The sequence below is a fragment of the Coregonus lavaretus genome (assembly GCF_964263955.1).
Source record: "Coregonus lavaretus genome assembly, chromosome: 27".
Lineage (NCBI taxonomy): Eukaryota > Metazoa > Chordata > Actinopteri > Salmoniformes > Salmonidae > Coregonus > Coregonus lavaretus.
In genome coordinates this window covers 43,077,107-43,092,790 of record NC_140014.1, presented here as the reverse complement: position 1 = coordinate 43,092,790, position 15,684 = coordinate 43,077,107, and the positions used below count along the sequence as shown (strand labels likewise).

Genomic DNA, 15,684 nt, shown 5'->3' with positions numbered 1-15,684 from the left:
TACTAGGGCATGATGGTCCATTACCCCAGTGAGCAAATCAATAAAGCATTCTGTAGGGTGATTTAAATAATCCTCTAGATGAATCAGCTCCCTGGGTACAGCAGCCAAATCATTTAGAAATTGCTCACGATTTAAAAAATGTACAATTTATCTTGACCACAATCCTTGGGGGTTTCTTTGGAACCTTGGTGTTCATCGTTATAGTCACAATATGTGGTCCTCTGTAGCTCAGCTGGTAGAGCACGGCGCTTGTAACGCCAGGGTAGTGGGTTCGATCCCCGGGACCACCCATACACAAAAATGTATGCACGCATGACTGTAAGTCGCTTTGGATAAAAAGCGTCTGCTAAATGGCATATTATTATAATATTATGGTCTGTCCAGCCCACTGGCATTGACCTGGCCTTTAAGCATTGCAATGGTATATTACAGAAGATCAGATCAATGCACGTGAGTTGCCTTTATCAACATAGCAATAGATCATTTGAAAACTGAAAAGGGTTCTGGTAGCATAGGCCTCTGATAACGTCCAGTTTGATCACTCAGACTAAAATGTATCTCACCTGCTGGGACTCCCTGGGGGAACCCCGCGAATTGGGGAGGGCAAATCCCGGGGGGCAACTGGGGGAGGCGGTTCAGGTGAGGGGGGTACGACATCTTGGGAGGTGCAGTGACCTGGAGGAACAATCAGAGACGCACGGGTTCAAGGATTACCATGGCATTGGGGAACCCACGGATACATTCTGGCCTGCGGAGATAGCTAGCTAGGCTAGCTTAGTTAACAGTTAAGCTAGGTGTTTGGTTAGCCTACATAACCTACAATTGACTTTAAACATTACACCAATGAAGTTCAATCATGTAGGCCAGCTGGCTGCCTATTTAATTGAATTTAATAGAATAAGCTCTTTCTAGTACAGACTTCCTGTTAGCCACCGTTAGCTAGCTACTCAAGCTACCACGCAAGCTAAATAGCTAGCTAACTAATGTTGCTAACTGGCTAGCTATGCTAACGTTATAAACTTTTGCTAAAAGAGTGGGACGTACATACCTGATACCGGACGGCGTATACACCACTGTAACCTTGTATAACCTTAATGAACAATATTTTATCTGTCTTCAATAGCTAATTTGCTAGCTACGTTCTGCCGCTAAAAGGATCTGTGTTTTTCGCAATGCATTATGGGATATGTTTTATTTATTTTTCTTTTAAAGACTGTTAATATTTTATTTTTCAACGCTTGGGGTCGACAGAAGTGTATTTACTGGACCAAAAGAACCCTGCTTATTATAGTACGGTACCTTGGCCTCATACCAGTTTTGTTTTTGCTCAAAAACAGTTGAACAATACAGAAGAACAGACAAAAACCACTGTATTTGTACCCTTTTGGTCATTGGTGGGCTACTTTCTGTTAAATTCTATTCTTCAATATAACAGCTAGCCAATGCCTGTGCTAGTCTAGAGGGCAGCATAAGATCTCCTCATCAAAGAACAGAGACACCCGCCAGCCATCACCATGGAGAGCGGCACAATAACTTCGTTAGTTTTAGTTTGTTTTTATGTTAACCTAGCTACTATGTTTGTGTTATTTATTCATCTTATGAACCACTCCAAAAATAAGTTCCCTTTAGGGATTTTTTTTTAGTTATTCTATTCTATGCTAATGTCAAAGTTGCGTCAATTCAAATCTGGCATTAGGAACAAAAGAGGTCAACACGACTTCTAAGATATACTAGTATTTTAATTAATATAAAACCTTCAATGGTAAATATGATGTTTCGTATATACGGGCTCTTTGAAATACCTCGCAGGGCACTTCAGAGAACTAATCTATTGTTCCAGGTTCTTGCTCAAATACTCTGACAGAGAGAGTTTCCCACCTCTCTGCTGGCCAATCAGAGTAGAGACTTGAGCGTGGTTTAGACTTACTCAGCCTATCCGTTGGCGCACCGGCTGTTCCCCGCCTCTTCTGTTACCAGGCATACGTTTATCATAACAACCTGTCATAGTGAGAAGAGCCAGCTCCCCTAGTCACCATTCTTACGTCCAAGGAAGGTTCACAGATCACAAAGAACCAGTATATTCTAGTATTTGGAGACACAAATCCTTATCTCATTTTACCCCCTAAAACAGCTCTTCACATCAATCACAGCTTGCCAGGTGACACAACCTACATTAGCCCAGTCAAGAATGCATTCTTTCTAAGTTAGTCATCCCATCAATTATAAAAAATAATAAATCTCTCACACTAATAATATATTCATATTTCAAGAAGCCAAGGACCCTAGGCTATACCTATAGCCAACCAACTATTTTTAGGGGAAGGCAGAAATGCCACTAGTAAGGCACGTCGTTTATGGTCAGCTGGTCACTTACATGTAAACATGGCTGACATCTGATAGGCTATGTTTTGCACGACTATGGAAGGCAGACATCCAGGTTAAGCAACACATTTGTCAACCACGGTTTGCTGTGTATGTGGAAATGTCTGCCCCATTAGAAATTGCGGGACCCATGGGTGCATTTTGGAAACACAAGACACGCCTTCGGAACAAACCAATCTATTGGATGCATCTCATTGGCTAGTGCGAAGGTGTGGCATACAGTATTGACGCGCGTCTTCCTTAATGAGGTAACGGGATTTCTGAATAAGGACGCGGAAGTAATACTTGTTTGCATGTGATATGGGGTTAAAATATTTCCTAAAAGACAAATTAGGGGTTACAAATTTCAGTTGATCGTGCTCTTAATCCTGACGGCCATTCATCCCCTCATGAATGTTAATGAGATCAAAGGAGCATAAGACCATCCCCCGGCGTGCCCTCACGTCAGAGCGTCACCATCGTCAGAGCGGGATCCTATAGAAGAGCTTTTGAATCAACTTTTGACTCTCAGCCTTGGTCGTTAAACGGTTTCTATCAATTCTTTTGAAGTTAACGGATAAATTAAATACGATTTTAAAATGTCTTTGAGAGGGCCACTACGTCGTCTTCTGCGGACGCAACTCAACAATACCTGTCAGAGCAGAGCTCGTTCTGTGGTTGTTTTAGGAGCCCCATTTTCAAAAGGACAGGTAAGGAAAAAGCGAATATCCTAATTGAAGCCATTCGTTTAATATGGCTATTTGATTAGGGTATTTCGTTTACCAGAATGATTGAACTTGACTGGTTTTCTTTTAGAAAAGGAGAGGGGTGGAACATGGACCCAAAGCCATCAGGGATGCCGGTCTGATCGAGAGACTTTCAAATCTGGGTAAGTGATGTAAAATCTTATTCATGTGTTAGAACAAACTGCTAAATGTACCGTTGGACTAAAATACTAATTCTAACCCTAAAATAGGTTAATGATTCATGCAAGAGCTGCTTCCCAAAGTCCTTCAGTTCTCGGAAGTAAAGCATTGGGCTATAGGCTATGTGTTACATCAGTCTTTAACATAAATGGCTATTATCTAATTTTGTCAAACAAAGAAAACAACCACAGGGATGGTTCAGACCTTGAATGCTGGCGATCAACATTGAATTTTTAATCTAAAAGGATTAAGTTCTTGTAATTTAAAACGTTAAAATAACGGTTTTATTGAGTCACAAGTGCGAGAAAGAATGGGCAAGTCTGCTGTCGTCACTGTACAGTCAGTTACGCAATCAACCAATCCCGAAAAGCAAGTTCTCTCCTCCCATTGTAGCCTTCCCTTTGTCCACCACTGCCTATTTGTTTCCGACTATGGACCAATCTGAGCAAGTAGGCACACAAATTTCGTCAGACAAGATGCTGCCACTTCTAAACCAATTGTGTTTATGATCAGGTCTTACATAACATATTATGGTCAGATCCTAATTGTGAGAAGAGAAACCCATCAGCATAGGCTAGGAATCCCCCATTGAACGGCTATTTATCAGCAAAACAGGCCATGTCAAAGCATCAGTTAGCTGGTTAGTCTAGAAACATTGTTAATGTGGGAGGCAACCACGTCTGCCTAGGGAGACTATGGACCGGTCTGAGCAAAGATGCACATTCATTTCGTCAGACAAGATGGTTCCACTTCTAAACCAATGGATTATTATCAGGTCATAAATAATGAGGACTGGGATGTCCCAGAGAATGGCTATTTCTCAGACACACACAATCTCATAATAAAGCATTCACTTCAAATTAAGATTCAGTTCTGGAATGTGCAAGTCATGTTCCAGTAATCTTAGCCCGGCTCGTGTCCCTGTAATCTTAGTCCGGTTTGTGTCCCTGTAATCTTAGTCCAGCTCATGTCACTGTAATCTTAGCCTGGCTCATGTCACTGTAATCCTAGCCCGGCTCATGTCACTGTAATCTTAGCCCCTGCTCGTGTCCCTGTAATCTTAGTCCGGCTTGTGTCCCTGTAATCTTAGTCCGGTTTGTGTCCCTGTAATCTTAGTCCAGCTCATGTCACTGTAATCTTAGCCTGGCTCATGTCACTGTAATCCTAGCCCGGCTCATGTCACTGTAATCTTAGCCTGGCTCATGTCACTGTAATCCTAGCCCGGCTCATGTCACTGTAATCTTAGCCCCTGCTCGTGTCCCTGTAATCTTAGTCCGGCTTGTGTCCCTGTAATCTTAGTCCGGCTTGTGTCCCTGTAATCTTAGTCCGGTTTGTGTCCCTGTAATCTTAGCCCGGCTCGTGTCACTGTAATCTTAGCCCGGCTCGTGTCACTGTAATCTTAGCCCGGCTCGTGTCACTGTAATCTTAGCCCGGCTCGTGTCACTGTAATCTTAGCCCGGCTCATGTCACTGTAATCTTAGCCCGGCTCGTGTCACTGTAATCTTAGCCCGGCTCGTGTCACTGTAATCTTAGCCCGGCTCATGTCACTGTAATCTTAGCCCGGGGCTCATGTCACTGTAATCTTAGCCCGGCTCGTGTCACTGTAATCTTAGCCCGGCTCGTGTCACTGTAATCTTAGCCCGGCTCGTGTCACTGTAATCTTAGCCCGGCTCATGTCACTGTAATCTTAGCCCGGCTCGTGTCACTGTAATCTTAGCCTGGCTCATGTCACTGTAATCTTAGTCCAGCTCATGTTCCTGGATGGGCCCATATAGTCTGGATGGGCCCATATAGTCTGGATGGGCCCATATAGTCTGGATGGGCCCATATAGTCTGGATGGACTCATAATGTCTGGATGGGCCCATATAGTCTGGATGGACTCATAATGTCTGGATGGGCCCATATAGTCTGGATGGACTCATAATGTCTGGATGGGCCCATATAGACATCTGTGACCTCAATTGTAATTTGCAGCTCCTTGGGAACAAAATGTTCCAGTTTACTCATCCTTGCGTATGGCCCATAGTCTAGTCTATAGAGAGCTTGGGGCTCAACTGCTTTGGACATCTCCTGCTGGGCCCAAGCATGCACATATGGTGCTATTTTAGTTGTCTGTAAAAGTGGACTTCAAACTGCTAAAATGGGCAGTTTATTAAAAAACGAAAGTATGGAAAGTAAATAGCCTAACTTTCGCTGATGCCAATTTGGCAACAGGGAGACTAGAAATGGTATCCTCTTTTATAGCTGAGATGATCAGACATTGTGCACTTGCCAAGAGGGGAACTCTATCCCTATCAACTGCATTAAATATCACTGACATTGCGTCAAGTTTAAAAATATTAGATCATGATTACATGAACAGAGAGGCAGTGTGTTGAGCTATTCCTGTCCAGGGGTCTAAGACGATAACATGGGGGTGTCTTCCATCATAGAGGGCAATTCCAGTCCCCAGGGGCCTGATTGGTTGTCACACTTTAGCCCCAGCCCCAGATAACTCACCTGACTCCAATAATCAAATAATCACGATCTTCAGTTTAGAATGCAATTAGTTTAATCAGCTGCGTTGGCTAGGGATGGTGAAAAAGGTGTGACACCACTCTGGTCCCCGAGGACTGGAGTTGCCCGTCCCTGCCTTAGATGGTAACGGGGTACCACATTGGTCCCCTCCCGACCAGCAGAGTAACACTACACCCCTATCAAGTGGAACATCGTCGCCTACAAATGGCGTCTCAAATTTCTTCTTTAATTCAACTCATAAGTCATTAGTACCAGGTACCAGTGGGTGGACCCTACTTTCTGGAGAAATTCCTCTGTTTACTGTGCCGTTGCCGTGGTAGCAAGGGGTGATCTGGTCGGGGAGAAACCTGAGAGGACACACATGGAAAGTAGTGCCCAGTCAGACAGACAGCGGTTCCAGCGCTTGAACGACTCCGCCTCGTCAATCAGAGATGATAGGAGAGAGGTGTGTGAAGAGAACCAGGGTAGAGGGGGTTGGACACCAGAGATGATAGGAGAGGGGTGTGTGAAGAGAACCAGGGTAGAGGGGGTTGGACACCAGAGATGATAGGAGAGGGGTGTGTGAAGAGAGCCAGGGTAGAGGGGGTTGGACATCAGAGATGATAGGAGAGGGGTGTGTGAAGAGAGCCAGGGTAGAGGGGGTTGGACATCAGAGATGATAGGAGAGGGGTGTGTGAAGAGAGCCAGGGTAGAGTGGGTTGGACATCAGAGATGATAGGAGAGGGGTGTGTGAAGAGAACCAGGGTAGAGGGGGTTGGACATCAGAGATGATAGGAGAGGGGTGTGTGAAGAGAACCAGGGTAGAGTGGGTTGGACATCAGAGATGATAGGAGAGGGGTGTGTGAAGAGAACCAGGGTAGAGGGGGGTTGGACATCAGAGATGATAGGAGAGGGGTGTGTGAAGAGAGCCAGGGTAGAGGGGGTTGGACATCAGAGATGATAGGAGAGGGGTGTGTGAAGAGAACCAGGGTAGAGGGGGTTGGACATCAGAGATGATAGGAGAGGGGTGTGTGAAGAGAACCAGGGTAGAGGAGGGTTGGACATCAGAGATGATAGGAGAGGGGTGTGTGAAGAGAACCAGGGTAGAGAGGGTTGGACATCAGAGATGATAGGAGAGGGGTGTGTGAAGAGAACCAGGGTAGAGGGGGTTGGACATCAGAGATGATAGGAGAGCCAGGGTAGATGCATCTAAACAATACCTTTTTATTTCCTCTTGCAGATTACCCAGTGCATGACTTGGGAGACCTGAGCTTCCAGCATCTGGAGAAGGACGATCCCTACATGCACGTCCCCTTCCCTCGCACTGTGGGCAGAGCTAACAAACTGCTGTCAAGTGCCGTCAGCAACGCTGTGGGAGCCGGACACACTACCATCATGCTGGGAGGAGACCACAGGTACACACCACAACAACACCTTCATGTTCTCAGAGAACCAAGACAGTATGGTTATTACAGCAACAGCGACTTATAGGACTGTCAACATTGACAGTGTTAGGAAATGAAGCACGAGGCAGGCTTAGGACCCTAGACATAGCTAGAGTAGGTTTATCAGTGGGCTGCTCAACCGGTTTCTCAACAACAGTGACACAGTCAGCGTGTGCCCTGGGGGGAATAGAGAACACAGAATGTATTAAATGTAATCGAAATGTATTAATAACGGTGATTGGAGTCTAACCCACTTCCTGATCACTCCCCTCGCAGCCTGGCCATTGGTTCAGTGGAAGGCCACGCCCAGCAGTGTCCTGACCTGTGTCTGATCTGGGTCGACGCCCACGCTGACATAAACACGCCCCTCACCTCGCCCTCGGGGAACCTCCACGGACAGTCGGTGGCCTTCATGCTCAAAGAGCTGCAGAACAAGGTAAGATGACAGAGGAGTTAGTTAGACATGGCATGCATTCTTACTAGCCTGATCCCTAACCCCAGGCCATGCTTACTCCTCTGGTTACCTGGGTAGCCACCGGAAGTCTGGGGGTTTCAAATGAAGGTGCTATGTCCAAGTGCTCCCCCCGTAGCCTCAGTGACCATAGAGTTGGCTATACAGATCTGGATACCAGGCTATATTCTCACAACAGCCTCAGTGACCATAGAGTTGGCTATACAGATCTGGGACCCAGGCTATATTCTCACAACAGCCTCAGTGACCATAGAGTTGGCTATACAGATCTGGATACCAGGCTATATTCTCACAACAGCCTCAGTGACCATAGAGTTGGCTATACAGATCTGGATACCAGGCTATATTCTCACAACAGCCTTACTGCTCTCCCTCTGATACTGACCTGTTACCTGTTGTTGTTTCTGTTGTTGTTGTTGTTGTGTCTGTAGATGCCAGAGCTGCCAGGGTTCAGCTGGATGAAGCCCTTCCATTCAGCTAAGGACCTGGTCTACATCGGCCTGAGAGACGTCGACCCTGGAGAGTAGTAAGTACACTACTCTGTACACTACTCTGTACACGACTCTGTGCACGACTCTGTGCACTGTCAAGTACACTACTCTGGGTTAAAACACAGTTAAAACACATTACATTACATTTTACATGGCCTTGAGGCCGATACGTAAAGCTTAATAAAGAGCAGTGATACCATCGAGAGCAGTGATACCATCGAGAGCAGTGATACCATCGAGAGCAGTGATACCATCGAGAGCAGTGATACTATCGAGAGCAGTGATACCATCGAGAGCAGTGATACCATCGAGAGCAGTGATACCATCGAGAGCAGTGATACCATCGAGAGCAGTGATACTATCGAGAGCAGTGATACTATCGAGAGCAGTGATACCATCGAGAGCAGTGATACTATCGAGAGCAGTGATACCATCGAGAGCAGTGATACCATCGAGAGCAGTGATACCATCGAGAGCAGTGATACTATCGAGAGCAGTGATACCATCGAGAGCAGTGATACCATCGAGAGCAGTGATACCATCGAGAGCAGTGATACTATCGAGAGCAGTGATACTATCGAGAAAAGTGATACTATCCAGAGCAGTGATACTATCGAGAGCAGTGATACTATCGAGAGCAGTGATACTATCGAGAAAAGTGATACTATCGAGAGCAGTGATACTATCGAGAAAAGTGATACTATCCAGAGCAGTGATACTATCCAGAGCAGTGATACTATCGAGAGCAGTGATACTATCGAGAGCAGTGATACTATCGAGAAAAGTGATACTATCCAGAGCAGTGATACTATCGAGAGCAGTGATACTATCGAGAGCAGTGATACTATCGAGAGCAGTGATACTATCGAGAGCAGTGATACTATCCAGAGCAGTGATACTATCGAGAAAAGTGATACTATCCAGAGCAGTGATACCATCGAGAGCAGTGATACCATCGAGAGCAGTGATACCATCGAGAGCAGTGATACCATCGAGAGCAGTGATACCATCGAGAGCAGTGAGCGGGTTTCTTATTTTTTCTCATCTTATTCAACTGTTACCATGGCACCTGCAACAAAGATAACTCAGATGTGCCTTTTTGAATTTTTAGTCACATTTGAGTCATTTAGCAGACGCTCTTATCCAGAGTGACTTACAGTTGGTGCATTCAACTAAAGGTAGCTAGGTAGCACAACCACACACCACAGTCACACCACAGTATATTAGGGTTGGGCAGTATCCAGATGTTCATACCGTCATACCGTCTCTGTACCATACCGGGGTATATGGTATTACCGGAAGTGCACACAAGGGGAACTTTTTTTTACACACAAAACAATTTAGGCAACAGGGATCTTGATTTAGCCTGGTTACCAGTCTCTTTAGATAATCCACTTCCTGTTTAGCCTGGTTACCAGTCTCTTTACATAATCCACTTCCTGTTTAGCCTGGTTACCAGTCTCTTTAGATAATCCACTTCCTGTAGTCCATGTCATTACTCCTGAGTGGCGCAGTGGTCTAAGGCACTGCATCGCAGTGCTAACTGTGCCACTAGAGATCCTGGTTCGAATCCAGGCTCTGTCGCAGCCGGCCGCGACCGGGAGACTCATGGGCGGCGCACAATTGGCCCAGCGTCGTCCAGGGTAGGGGAGGGAATGGCCGGCAGGGATGTAGCTCAGTTGATAGAGCATGGCGTTTGCAACGCCACGGTTGTGGGGTCGATTCCCACGGGGGGCCAGTATAAAAAAATATGTATTCACTAACTGTAAGTCGCTCTGGATAAGAGCGTCTGCTAAAATGACTAAAATGTAAATGTAAAAAAAAATTACCAAAGAGACTGGCCTTTCTGCCGTCTTTATAATATGCCATTTAGCAGACGCTTTTATCCAAAGCGACTTACAGTCATGCGTGCATACATTTTTTTTTTTTTTTTTTTTGTGTATGGGTGGTCCCGGGGATCGAACCCACTACCTTGGCGTTACAAGCGCCGGGCTCTACCAGCTGAGCTACAGAGGATCATCTTTAAATATGAACATTCTATCATTAATGAGCTCGAGGAGAACAGAGGATTTGATCCTGATTCGATCACCCTCCCAGCTATCCTCCAATCACAACGATTATGCAAATATTGGAACCCTATCACTTTTTTTTTCTAAACGTTTGTTTTTTACTTTGTTATAAATTCTAATTCTATTTGAGGCTCCACATGTTGTCATGGAAAATATTAATGTTATTTCCGACAACCAATGAGCAACTCCGCTGTAAATCCAGTGCATATTGAATGTTGAGATTGCCAAAAGCAGTATCTTTGGCAATAACAAGGAGTGGAACGTTAGCTATAGAGTCTGGTACTCAGACCTCTGTCCAGGAGGGGACTGAATGTCTCTGCTGTAACCAAGGAGTTTGATCTTGACAGCTAGCCACTTAGCTAGCAAGTTAGCAAACCAAACACACATAGCTGGAGCCCTGAGCTGGATAGAATGTATTTGACACATCTTTAGATTTCTTATAGTTATACTTAACTTATAGTTATAAGCAGTGGTGTAGAGCTATTGTTTTAGGTGAGGGAGCGCGATTTTTATTTATTTATGACGTCATAATTTCGTCAAAGTTTGTACCGACAGATGCAGCCTATTTAATAGCCTATCATTATAGACTATGCATCGAAAAATGTGTCCTCCAATTGCAACGTCTGCCTATGACCACACATAGGCTATTGTCTAAAGACAAATGTCAATTTGTAATATACCCTCAAGTGAAGCATAGGATACCTCATTTCAAAATAGGCCATCATCACTGTCAATCGTGACAAACGGAATGATAATTCTTCATGTTTTACCGTCCAAACGGAATGATAATTCTTCATGTTTTACCGTCCAAACGGAATGATAATTTTTTATGTTTTACCGTCCAAACTGAATGATAATTTTTTATGTCATACCAGACTGCATCTCAATGTGTTGCTGTATGCCAATCAGTTGATTGATCTCAATCAGTTTCATGGGAATATTACATTTTACATTTTAGTCATTTAGCAGACGCTCTTATCCAGAGCGACTTACAGTTAGTGAGTGCATACATTATATATATATATATTTTTTCTCTCCATACAATATGCATTTAGATCAACTAGAATTACTGTTTCGTGAGCGGATTAGAGAAGAGGGTGTTATCAAACTATTAGTCTTATATTTTGTTTCAATCAAAGCATATATCCTGTGGCCTAGTTGAGGAATCTTGAGTCCACTCTAAAATGTGCAGTTTTGTCACACAACACAATGCCAAAGATGTCTCAAGTTTTGAGGCCCATTGTCGTGCCATTCATCCCCCACCATCACCTCATGTTTCAGCATGATAATGCACGGCCCCATGTCGCAAGGTTGTTGGTGAGCAGGTGTCCACATACTTTTCATGGTAGTGGATCTGTGACCAACAGATGCATATCTGTATTCCCAGTCATGTGAAATTCATAGATTTGGGCCTAATTTATTTATTTAAATTGACTGATTTCCTTATATGAACTGTTGCTCAGTAAAATCTTTGAAATTGTTGCATGTTGCGTTTTTATATTTTTGTTCAGTATAAATACATTATTAACTCCAAACTGGACCAATTCACATTTCCAATTGCCCACCCTGACATACCAAGATAGAATGGACCCTGGGTCTCAACCAATAGCCAATATAGGCTAAATATTACATTTACATTTTAAAGGCCCATTATCCCAAGCAGGGCTACAGTAATTCCAGAGAGTTCCTTGGACTTAGCGGTGGTCACTCTGGGTTTGGAGGTCCTATGCAAAACGGTGTCGCCTTAACCAAGTGGTCACACATTGTTCTGGGCTCCACTGGGTAAGAGCAGAGAGAGGTATGTGCCGTTTTTATGAGCATCCTCAAGTCCGACACACGGTGAATTCCAATTTTTTTCCCCCTCTGATTTGGCCAAAGTGGTCAAGAGATTCCGATGGGCCTCCGCAGTGCACACAGGTAGCCTAATAGTTGGTTATCATTATGGCCACCGTCAGAGAGAAGACAGGGAGGAACCCACCATGTACCTCCAGGCTGCTGTACAGAGTGATTTGGTTTGTCATTCTGTAGGTTTTCATTGAATTTTAGTGATCATTTAATAGAATTGATGTATTCTCGAGTCAAATTGGAAAAAAAGTAAGGGAGTGCCGCTCCTCCGCGCTCCGGCAACGCTAGATCCCTGGTAGCACGCACCCCCACATCCCCAGTGAAGCTCCAGTGAAGCCCCAGTGAGGCCCCAGTGAAGCCCCAGTGAGGCCCCAGTGAAGCCCCAGTGAGGCCCCAGTGAAGCCCCAGTGAGGCCCCAGTGAAGCCCCAGTGAGGCCCCAGTGAAGCCCCAGTGAGGCCCCAGTGAAGCCCCAGTGAGGCCCCAGTGAAGCCCCACCCCCCCCACAAAAAAAAACACATTTTTAAACAGTATTGAAAAATCATACCATCAGCATTTCTAAATATACCGTGGGGTATCGCCCAAGCCTACAGTATACCACAGTGACTGCTATGACTTACAGACAATGTGATATGGCTTACAGAAATGTGATATGATTTACAGACAATGTGATATGATTTACAGACAATTTGCTATGACCTGCAGACAATGTACTATGACTTGCAGGCAACGTGATATGACTTAATAACAATGTGCTATGACTCACAGACAATGTGATATGACTTGCAATGTGCTATGACTCACAGACAATGTGATATGACTCACAGGTAAACCACAGTCACTTGGTTTGCACACATTCGTCTTTCTATTTCTGTATTCTGATAGAAAGTTGATCTGGATAAGAGACTTAAATGTGAAATGAAAATGTATCTGTACACAAAATTCCACCTGTTTTTAAAGACACTTCCAGACATCCTCCTCATGACAGTCTACTCTCCTTTCTCCTCACAGCGACATCCTGAAGGACTTGGGTGTCCAGTACTTCACAATGAGAGACATCGACAGGCTCGGCATCCAGAGAGTCATGGAAGTCACTTTCGACCACCTCTTGTCAAGGTAATTGAATTACTGTAAAAGATTATGGAGTAATATTATAGACTAAATAAGAAGCTTACTGTATGACAGAGCCTTTCGTTGTGTCATAATTACATTAGGCCCCATAGAGAAGTCAGTTGAACAGTTTCATGTATTCAGTTGAACAGTTTAATGTATTCAGTTGACAGTTTGGATGTATTCAGATGACAGTTTCGATGTATTCTGTTGACAGTTGAATTTGAGTTGAAAGTTGATTGATTCGCTGAACTGTATTCTGAACCCTTGTTTTCTTCTGTCCAACAGGAAGCAGCGGCCGATCCATCTGAGTTTTGACATCGATGCAATGGACCCGTCTTTGGCCCCGGCCACAGGAACACCAGTAAATGGAGGTCTGACCTACAGAGAAGGAATCTGGATCACAGAGGAGATCCACAACACAGGCACGCTATAATGACCCATAACACAGGAATAATATAACATAAGAAATTATGGGGAAATGTCTCAGTCATTAAACTTGAAAACTTTTCCTCTAAGCTATGGCAGACTCTTGGTAGGACGAGAATAGTTGCATTGCTTGAGTTGATTATATTCTTATGCTGTTGGTACGATAAGAACAGTTATCTACGAAGTAACATTTCAATATTGCAACATTCTTTTAAGTACATTTTCTGTCCGCAACATTCTACAAAAGGAACTGAAACTAATAGATTTTGTTTGTGTTTAATCTCCAGGGTTGTTGTCGGTGATGGACCTTGTTGAGGTCAACCCAGCCCTGGGGGCGAGCCGTGAGGCGGTGGAGATCACAGCTTCCATGGCGGTGGACGTCATCGCATCTTCCCTGGGCCAGACCCGCGAGGGAGGTCCCAACACCCGGCAGTTGCAAACACTCAAAGAAGACACGGAACAGCTCCGACTCTAGAACCACATTCTAGAACCCCTTCTAGAACTCAAATGACTTCCAACATATGACCACTTGGCATTCCTGAATTTAAAAAATGTTTAAAAAAAAAAAAGACTTTACCTACAGAACAGACACACTGAAGCTGTAGTTGAATTGTTTCTAAGCGTTTTGTTGCATCTTCTCTCTGTGTGTATATAGTCCTGTATGGCAACCAGTTCAACAGTCAGTCAAACAATCATGACTGAACTTAGAAGCCCTGTTTTAAAGGATTATATAGCTTATTTACTAAGATGGCGTGAAAAGCTCAGACTGGGCCCAGATCTGTGCTCTCATGTCAAGACTGGCTAAATACTAGCACAAACAGACCGGTACCCAGGCTATTAAAAGCCCTCATCTCAAATGTAAACCGTAATTGATGTGATCGGTGGTATGCCATGTACCCAGGCTATTAAAAGCCCTCATCTCAAATGTAAACTGTAATTGATGTGATCAGCTGGTCTCCCTGGCCTTGAAAAGATAGCCACCCTAGCTCCACTATGTAAATGTTGACTGTATTTGATGTGATCAGTGGTATGCCATAGACACAGTGATCAGTGGTATGCCATAGACACAGTGATCAGTGGTATGCCATAGACACAGTGATCAGTGGTATGCCATAGACACAGTGATCAGTGGTATGCCATAGACACAGTGATCAGTGGTATGCCATAGACACAGTGATCAGTGGTATGCCATAGACACAGTGATCAGTGGTATGCCATAGACAATCACTAAAACTCAGTATTGCTGAGGATTTTATACTCAGTATAACAGGGTTGTATGAAGCAGAGTTTACACGACAAGCGTGACACTCTCAAAACTGAGTCTAGATGCAGGCTGTCCTTTTTATCATTATAATACTAATGTGTCAATACGAAGCGGCCGTGACAGCTGAGTTATCGTAGTGATGCGTTTGCACTTTTGGACCAGATTTGGGTTTGATGTATTTTTCTCTAGAATGATTATGTTTTTGTAGTTTTACATTGAATAATGACTATATTAATCCATGATTGTGTATTTACTGTCTGATTTTACATTAGTCAGTATTAAATGACTAGATAAAGTTTTTTCTTCTCCAGTTAATTTCAGTAAATTAAAATGAGTGTATGTAATGGATGTATGGTAAATGCTGATAGTGAAGTAACTCTTTATTTATTAAATGTAACAAATGCCTTTTGACGTGACCACTGAATGACTGTCTTTTAAATATAGTCTTCCACAATGATATCAGTCTGTGTGTTGCTTTTTGGTCTCCATGGTGACGTGGCTTACACTGGCAGGTCGAGTCTAGTTTGTTTTGGTCTTGTATAACGAGAGTTCAGTGCGTCCCACTCCAGCCCCTCCCTTCAGTTTAATAATAGTAATAATTTCTGTATTGTGTCCCTTTCAGGAAATGTGTTTTGCATCTCAAGAAACCACAGCACAGCATCACCACATACAGTGAGGGGGAAAAAGTATTTGATCCCCTGCTGATTTTTTTATGTTTGCTCACTGACAAAGACATGATCAGTCTATAGTTTTAATGGTAGGTTTATTTGAACAGTG

The 15,684-nt window shown here is 43.9% G+C and overlaps 2 protein-coding genes across 3 annotated transcripts in view; one reads left to right on the top strand and one right to left on the bottom strand.

Annotated features, from left to right (window-relative positions):
• Window positions 1–1,184, bottom strand: part of rbm25a (RNA binding motif protein 25a) — a 32,142-nt gene extending 30,958 nt beyond the window's left edge. The window contains exons 1-2 of one of the 2 annotated variants that reach the window (XM_084144336.1): window positions 1,049–1,184; window positions 564–675 (exon numbers count right to left, since the gene is read on the bottom strand). In XM_084144336.1, the coding sequence (XP_084000462.1) occupies window positions 564–657 (94 nt within the window). In that variant the 5' untranslated portion in view covers window positions 658–675; window positions 1,049–1,184. The remainder of the gene's footprint in view (window positions 1–563; window positions 676–1,048) is intronic. The other variant, XM_084144337.1, reaches the window with a different exon arrangement.
• A 1,443-nt stretch (window positions 1,185–2,627) lies between these two features.
• arg2 (arginase 2) lies at window positions 2,628–15,364 on the top strand. Its single transcript, XM_084144431.1, has 8 exons — window positions 2,628–3,071; window positions 3,178–3,250; window positions 7,025–7,199; window positions 7,506–7,665; window positions 8,133–8,227; window positions 13,116–13,220; window positions 13,503–13,639; window positions 13,931–15,364. The coding sequence occupies exons 1-8, from the start codon at window positions 2,961–2,963 to the stop codon at window positions 14,116–14,118; spliced, it is 1,044 nt and encodes a 347-aa protein (XP_084000557.1). The 5' UTR covers window positions 2,628–2,960; the 3' UTR covers window positions 14,119–15,364.
• Window positions 15,365–15,684: the final 320 nt, after the last annotated feature.